The sequence below is a fragment of the Ictalurus punctatus genome, chromosome 24 (genome assembly GCF_001660625.3).
Source record: "Ictalurus punctatus breed USDA103 chromosome 24, Coco_2.0, whole genome shotgun sequence".
NCBI classification, from domain to species: Eukaryota; Metazoa; Chordata; class Actinopteri; order Siluriformes; family Ictaluridae; genus Ictalurus; species Ictalurus punctatus.
Window position 1 is genome coordinate 160,001 of NC_030439.2, and position 7,500 is coordinate 167,500.

The following is a 7,500-nucleotide window of genomic DNA, read 5'->3' on the forward strand; positions in this document are numbered from 1 at the left end:
GAGCAATCCTGAACATTTTTTTTTACTGTTAGGCATATTAAAGTCAAAAAAAGCCTTAAGCTGCTATTGGGGACTGAAGGCCATACACCGTTTCGGGGGTAATTGTTCAGAATTCATTGATACGCTTCAAACCTAAAGGCCTGCAGACTGGAATGCCATTTTAAGGAAAATTGTGGAATTGCATCTCTTTAAATCATAAGTACAGACGAACAGAGTAGTAGCTGATGTAAATGTTTAAAATGAACAGTGACTTTTTCCCCCCTCTATCTAGTTGAAGCGCAATGTGCTTTTTTCTGCTGCGCTACAATCTGCCGCCTCACGGCTCCATGGAGCCCAAGGACCAGCGTTACTTCCAGCCGTGGCGGGATTACTTGGGTCTCGCGGACACGGTGCGTATGATGCGGGAAGCCTCTGTTCCCGAACCTCACCAGGTCCGGAAGTTCAGGTTTACGCCTGAGATTTCTCATCACCAGGGCCGTAATGCTGTAATGTTCCAGACTTTCCCCGAGCCTGAGATGTCCGTGGTCAGAGGCAGTCCGAAAACGCCGATGGGGCAACTGAAACGCGGCCGTACCAGGACCACAGGGTCTCCACCTCTACCTCCATCACCTCAAGGTTCTCACTCTGGGGAAATGTTCTGCGGTTTCTGCAAACATAACCGCGAGTCTGAAGAAGTGTTCAGGTCACACTGCCTGAGGGGAAGCGGCGGAGAAGTGGCGTGTCCTTACCTGCGCCGGTATGTGTGTCCGCTGTGCGGGGCGACGGGCTACCGCGCGCACACCATACGCCTCTGCCCGCTCGTGGACAGCACGTACACCTCCATGTACACCTCCAAGTGCACCTGGGCTGCCCGGAAATTACAGAAAATCTGAACGCCACTTTCACACTCGCTACCAAACTGTAGGTTATTTTTTATTGCTTTTATCTGAGGGTGTGTGGCTGTAGAAAGTTCAACGTGCTTTAAAAATAAAAAATAAAAAAATTAAAAAAAAAACTTGTTGCGCAAAAACAAGTTTTTCAGCATTATATTTTTAATGTCTGCATTATTGTACTTATAGTTATGGCTTAGAGCTGTTAGGCTTAGTTGTTTTTAGCTCTGGAATGACATGCCCTGGGTTTAGTGCTGTAACACCTGGAAAGGTGTGACTGTCAAGAGTTTTACTTTACTAACTTTGTGTGCACTTTATTTGTGTATGCACTTGTTTTGTGTGTTTATTTTCACTGGGGTTTTTGAAGCTGATTTCTCTAACAAGCTTGTGCTCAGACCTCTTTGGATCATCACAGGTGCAACATGTTACAGGTGCAGGTTTTTCCAGGGCTTCATGATGGGACCGTGAATCTCTGACCTGATGCTATTTTTCTGGTCTATTTTATTGACAATTCTAAGAACTTCTGATGTGTGACCTTTTAAAATATTTTAGAGCATTTTGGATTTGAGTTAATATAGTTTATATGCATGTAACAAGCCTCGGTGCTGCATTTGTTTGTTTTTAGATATTATATAAAACGTAAATGTTATACTGTCTTGGTAGAAATGACATAGTTGATGCCTCTGAATCTTCTGCAATTTTGTAACAGTTTCAATTTCTAAAAAGATTTTTTTGTTGTTGTTTTAATTTTTTTGTCCACTCTTGTAAAATAAAAATGTGACCAGAGTGTGAATTTTTGTCTTCACTGACTTCAAGAGCTAGTTTAGGGTGGCTATTAAGCAGACACAATCGTTTTGACTTAATTTAATTCAAATTCAAACGTGAAATTCTGGGGGAAAGCCTGTATCTTCTGTGGCTGTGCCAACAACAGCAGGGCCATTAAGGAAGACAGAAGAGCATATTCCAACAGAGCATATTTTCATAGATCAACTATTTAAAGAATTAATAAAACTTTAATTATTATATTAAAGCTGAGAATTAGGCCTTTGCAGAGATGCCTAGAATGTTTATACGGGACCTTCTGGTGGTGAACAGGATATTATTTAGTGCAAGTTGAAGTTGACCTTTGAAGGCCCAAGACCAACCTTTGCCTGTCCTGGTGGACGTAGATGGTACTCTAGTGAATTTCTGAAATTTTCACCAGCTCTGGTGTAATGATTGAGGATTCCCTCATGCAAGCACACAGATAAGCCACATGTTTATATAATAACTTGTTTGATAATGGTGTGACTAAATAAAAGTGTATCACATTAAATGTGAGAATAAATGTGACTCTGATCGTTTTGATCATTGCAATTGAATTGCATTTAATTTGATTTATTATTTCACCTTTTGAAGCAGTCAGAAAAAGTCAGCCACTAAGGAGAACAATACATACACTATCATATATTTAAAATTGTTTGTTTTTTTTTTTGTTGTTTTTTTTTTTTTTTCCATTTTGTTCATTTATATTTTTCCCTCAAGTACTTTGGTGATGACGAGTATGAGAAAGACACAGATGAAGAGGAGGGGGATGGGCTGAATATTTAAATAAAATTGTTTTTCTTTAACTTTACCTCTGATCTTTGTGTATCTTTGAGCATGCAGTGTGACTGTGAGTCTTTGTGTTTGTGCCTTTACTACCGTTACTACCACGACCAAATGTTACATACAACTCTGAGTATTATATACAAAGCCCGTTTGATATAATAAACAGTATTTAATTTGTGAACCTTTACTTTTACCGTTTATTTTTGTCTTAATTTGCGGAATTATTCCACTGAATCATCATTGTCTGACTAGGAAGTAATGTTTGATTCCCGTTCCTGCACGTTCCGTTATTAGCGACGCACACCGGGATAATTGGTATAGGTGTTCATATCTTGTTAGTATATTCCGGTCAGGACAATTGGTAAGTTCCCATGTTTATATTGTTCAGTTTTACCGTTTGTTTTGGTCGTTATTTGCCGAATTATTCTACTGAATCATCATTGACTGACTAGAAAGTAATGTTTGATTCCCGTTTCCTGCACGTTCGTATAGATCGGGGTCACCAACCTTTTTGAAACTGAGAGCTACTTCAGGGGTACTGAGTCATACGAAGCGATACCAGTTTGATAAACTCTTCTGAAATAACAAATTTGCTCAGTTTGCCTTTAGTTATATATATTATTATTAATGATAAATGATACTCATCTATGTGAAGACACTGATCACGTTAATGAGTTCTCACAATAATTATGAACAACGAATTAACAAGGTGGGAAACAGACAATATCGATATTCAACAATTTATATCTATTAATCTCAGAAATTGTTTAGGCAAACAGACCGAGAGCAAGCGATCAGAATTTATCACCACCCCACGACATCCTGCAGGATCTCGCTCCGGACTGAGCGAGCAACAGAATCACGGTCATCAACCACGTATGTGCAGGTTGGTGGTAGATATTTTCAGTGCTTTAAAAACTTCTGGTCTCCTTCTGTCTAGCTAGTCAACAAAAATGTCACAACAAGTGACATCAACAACATTTTTAATGGGCACCTGATGCATTTCATGGAGGCTCGTTAAATTCTTGTTACAAATTGTATTTAAACACTCATGCACATACACATTTTTTTTTTTTTTTTGACAGAGGAGTATTTACACACATTTACACATGTAATTACACATTTATAACCAAAGGAAGTCTAATCCCATTTGCTATAAAAGATTTTCTTGTATAGGAAATAAACCAATATACACCAAACCACACCAATAATAAATAAACTGGGAGCACATCGTTACAGGGTAAACTTACATTCTTGTTCCAAAACTGATTTATACACTCATACAAATGCAAATTTTATTTACAGAGGAGTATTTACACATTTACACCGTATTCTAGTGACACATATTAGTGATATATCTAGTGACATATCTAGTGAGCATATTAATATAAACTAGTCAGAAGGCAAGGCAAGTTTATTTACATTGAAAAACTCAATCATTAAAAAAAAGGGAAGATAACAAGTAATACGGGCCGTATTTATGCACATTCTACATGTTTGTTTGTTTTTTTTTTTACACTAGTATTTACACAAATTTAAATGTAAATGTAAATGTAATCATTTCATTTTTCCCTACAGGTCAGGGTCCACTGTATGACGGGGCAGTCTTTTGTTCACCTCGATGGGCCGTTAACGAATGAGCTATCGAGCTATTCAGCTGATGGAGCTTAAATTCTAGGTGAGAATTTGTTACAGTAAGCTATTCTGACTTCATCTGTCACGAAATAAGTATCTTTACAGGGTACACTTGAATTCTTGTTATAAACTTTATTTCAACACTTATACAAATACTTCTGACTAGTTTATATTATTATGTTATATATATACATATATATATATAAATGGCAACACTTTATTCCATATTTTATGGAGTTACAGACACTTCCCATTTGAATTCACGTGTCTGTTGTTGGGTTTTGCAGTATATACATAACCATGTAAAAATAAAATATTTTAGAAAAAAAAAATTTAATTCAATTTAATACTTTTATCTTGGGTACACAGACCAGCCCTAAAAAGTCCATTGTTCAGCTGTATCATGTGTCAAAACTAATGCAGTTTAATCAGTGGCTAAAGGACGTGGTGTCTTTTTTTTTTTTAATGAAAAAAAATTCTCGTGAACATGGAGTGCCTCGAAAAATGGACTTGTTAATTTGCATGGCCATATATTTTTTATATATATATATATATATCTGTATATCTGTATGTCAGTAAATGCTTCTTTCTGGGTTGTCGTTCAGAGAAATGGATATGTAATCATTTCATTTTTCCCTACAGGTTAAATTCCAAGTGAGTATTTGTTGCAATATGGACTGTTTGTTATTATTATATAATAATATAAACTAGTCAGAATAACAGACTTCATCTGTCACGAAATAAGTATCTTTTCAGGGTACACTTAAATTCTTGTTATAAATTTTATTTACACACTTATACCAATACTTCTGACTAGTTTATATTATTATTTTGTGCCACTAAAGTATTATTTATGAAATACTATTAAATTTGCTTTCACATCCCTAACAGCAAGATGCTCCCTAGCGTTCCATCGGAATATCCATCCATCTCCCAGTGGCTAAGGACGTGATGTTTTTTTTTTTAAAGAAAAAAATTCTAGTGAACTCCAAAATGGTCTTGTTAATTTGCCTGACCATATATCTTGTTATATATACCTGTATGCCAGTTTTTTGTTTGTTTTTTTTTAACTCTATTTATTTGCATAATGCTTAATCAAAACATACATTTTAGATAGTCCGAGCTGCATTTTCAAGACAAAGTGATATGCCAAGCATTACACCACAGAAGGCGTATCCCTCCAGACCTCAACCCAGCTTTGTATTACCTGTCAACGAATTGGTGATTGGTCGCCTGATGCCTCAGAATAGGTGGGCGTGTCTAATGTTTGGGCATAAATACAGAGGGTACATTCAAGGTACTTTACTCTTTTTTGGATAAGGATATAAATTCTGTTCCTGCATTTGCTTAATTTTGCTTTGATACCGCTTTAAGAATGGCTCCAAACAGGTAAGACATTTTGTGTCATTTAGTGTATTTGCTTGTGTTTATTTGTGTTTCTTTCACTGGACTTTCTCTGTACTCATGGTCTCGTTATTTTGAAGGTTTGCTGAACGCAACATTGTCCACTGCTTGCGGTGCAAGAAGCCGCAGAAACCTCTCGCTGGCCACCTGGCTAGAGTGTGTATGAAAGACAGCACAGCAGAAGAAAGGCAAGCTGAGATCCAGAAGGCCAAGGTATCTTCCAGACGGTGGGTCTGGAGGAACAGGACCTGGGATTACCGCCAGCTTTGTTCTATCCTGCCCCACAGTCCGTGTGCTTCTTTACTGGCGGAAGAATTTCAGAGGCGTGGGTTCTTTATCACCAACATGCCGCAAGAGTCAGACACGGCCATTGACTCAGGTGATGCCACCTCCTCACAACAGGGTTCGACTTCTGATCAGAGGTAACGACAATAAGCAATAAAGTGTTCTGTATGACAAATTCTGTATTATTACTAATTCCTTCTGTATTATTACAAATGTTATCATTCACTACTACAGCGCTGAGTACGGCCTTTTTAATTAGACGTCTCTGTTTTTTTTCTGTGTTCAAAATAGATATGATGACAGTGACACAGTACCAGGCCATTTTGGCGGTAGCCAGGAACGACTTCCTGAAAATCTTTCGGAAGCTCGTCTCAAGCGCACAGGTCCTCTCAACAGAGGAGACCAGCTATCGCCGCTACTGCACGGCACTTTTGGTGTTACGTCACTTTCAGTGCCCGGCAGCTGTGCAAGGCCTGACCGTGAGTGCATCTATTTTAACGGTCTAAACGACTTTTCTCTTTTAATATGCTGTGGTGGTTATTTACAAATGTGTTCATTAACAAATTCTGCCTTTCCATTGTTTTTCAGGTGTCAGAGTGGGTCAACAGGAAGGAAGTTGACGACAGGGTGGTGATTGGCTTCGGCCGAAATGAAACGATGCAGCGAGCTGCCTGTTTTGCCTTGACAAAGGAGGAGGAAGCTGTAAGTTCTTCTGCTAGCCCATGATTTTAGTGGGGATTTTGGAAGTGTATATAATTGTGTCTATACTGTACCTTACAGAAATTGTTCAGCCTGTGGTTCAGCTCATCTGCATTTTATTCCTGAGACAACCGTAAAATTAAGTGCCCGTGTATTTCTCGTTCACACAGTGGTTGCAGGCATATTACTCGCACATCCGGCCAAGAGTGATCAGGAGTGACCTGAACTGTGACAGGTTCTTCCTTTCGTCAGCTGACACTGCTTTGCTCACAGTTTCGAATGACCTCGGTGTGCTCCACAAAGCGTACGTACCTACACAATTCGACGTACTCGTGTGTGATTGTTCATTTTCTATACAGAAAATATCAGACCCGATCATACTACAATTAACATTTCATGTAAACCTTTCTTTCTGCAGTTATGAAAAAAGCTGGAGTATGGGAACACTCGAAAACTTTTTAAGAGCCACCAGTCGTCAGGCGAGAGGTGCTTTAGAGACAGCGGCGGCTAACCTGACGGACACGGAGAAGGAGGCCGTGTCCTCTTACCTGGCCTACAACACTGCTGTGGCCAAACTGCGCAGAGTACCTACGCCACAGACTGTAGTGGCCACGGCTACACTGCTGGACTCCTTGGCAGGGTAGGGTTCTTCATCTTAAAGAGACACGTAACATCACAATTGCATGTATTTGTTGTTCACCTAATTTCTAATATGATAACACATACCTTCTTTCCTCTTACAGCTCTGACACCGACCGGTTTTCCGGTCCATCGGGCACAAAGTCTTTAGACTTTGCAGCCTTTTTAATGAGGTTTCCGGCATCGGCAGACAGCAAAGCACCCACCAAACTGGACAGGTTAAAGGCAGGGTTTCCGGGCGATCGTGTCTTCTACGACAAGTGGCGTGCCGCCCAAAAGGCCAAAAGAATGGAACGGCTGCTGAGTAAGTACCCTGTTCAATGAATACCAAAAAGAATAAAAAAAATTTTGACAGGGGGGCAAATCTATGGTCTCCACC

General features: G+C 39.2%; 2 protein-coding genes across 7 annotated transcripts in view; both read left to right on the forward strand.

Annotated features, from left to right (window-relative positions):
• The first annotated feature begins 42 nt into the window (after nucleotides 1-42).
• Nucleotides 43-1,659, forward strand: LOC128629082 (nanos homolog 1-like). 2 transcript variants are annotated; one of them, XM_053675387.1, is made up of 2 exons: nucleotides 43-389; nucleotides 498-1,659. In XM_053675387.1, the coding sequence occupies exons 1-2, from the start codon at nucleotides 282-284 to the stop codon at nucleotides 870-872; spliced, it is 483 nt and encodes a 160-aa protein (XP_053531362.1). In that variant the 5' UTR covers nucleotides 43-281; the 3' UTR covers nucleotides 873-1,659. The 2 variants fall into 2 exon arrangements, with proteins under 2 accessions (XP_053531362.1, XP_053531361.1); XM_053675386.1 differs by having other exon boundaries at nucleotides 43-1,654.
• A 787-nt stretch (nucleotides 1,660-2,446) lies between these two features.
• The window catches only part of LOC128629107 (uncharacterized), a 7,141-nt gene continuing 2,087 nt past the window's right edge, over nucleotides 2,447-7,500 (forward strand). Inside the window, exons 1-9 of one of the 5 annotated variants that reach the window (XM_053675473.1) lie at nucleotides 2,447-2,820; nucleotides 3,220-3,345; nucleotides 4,038-4,137; nucleotides 4,737-5,920; nucleotides 6,075-6,262; nucleotides 6,372-6,485; nucleotides 6,653-6,786; nucleotides 6,901-7,122; nucleotides 7,226-7,425. In XM_053675473.1, coding sequence (XP_053531448.1) covers nucleotides 5,881-5,920; nucleotides 6,075-6,262; nucleotides 6,372-6,485; nucleotides 6,653-6,786; nucleotides 6,901-7,122; nucleotides 7,226-7,425 — 898 coding nt within the window. In that variant the 5' untranslated portion in view covers nucleotides 2,447-2,820; nucleotides 3,220-3,345; nucleotides 4,038-4,137; nucleotides 4,737-5,880. Of the gene's footprint in view, nucleotides 2,821-3,140; nucleotides 3,346-4,037; nucleotides 4,138-4,736; nucleotides 5,921-6,074; nucleotides 6,263-6,371; nucleotides 6,486-6,652; nucleotides 6,787-6,900; nucleotides 7,123-7,225; nucleotides 7,426-7,500 lie in introns of those variants that run through there. The other 4 variants (XM_053675476.1, XM_053675475.1, XM_053675474.1 and 1 more) reach the window with 4 other exon arrangements.

Bases quoted from the DNA above. Each gene is read 5' to 3' on its own strand.
- LOC128629082 (XM_053675386.1), top strand. From the start codon at position 282: ATGTGCTTTTTTCTGCTGCGCTACAATCTGCCGCCTCACGGCTCCATG.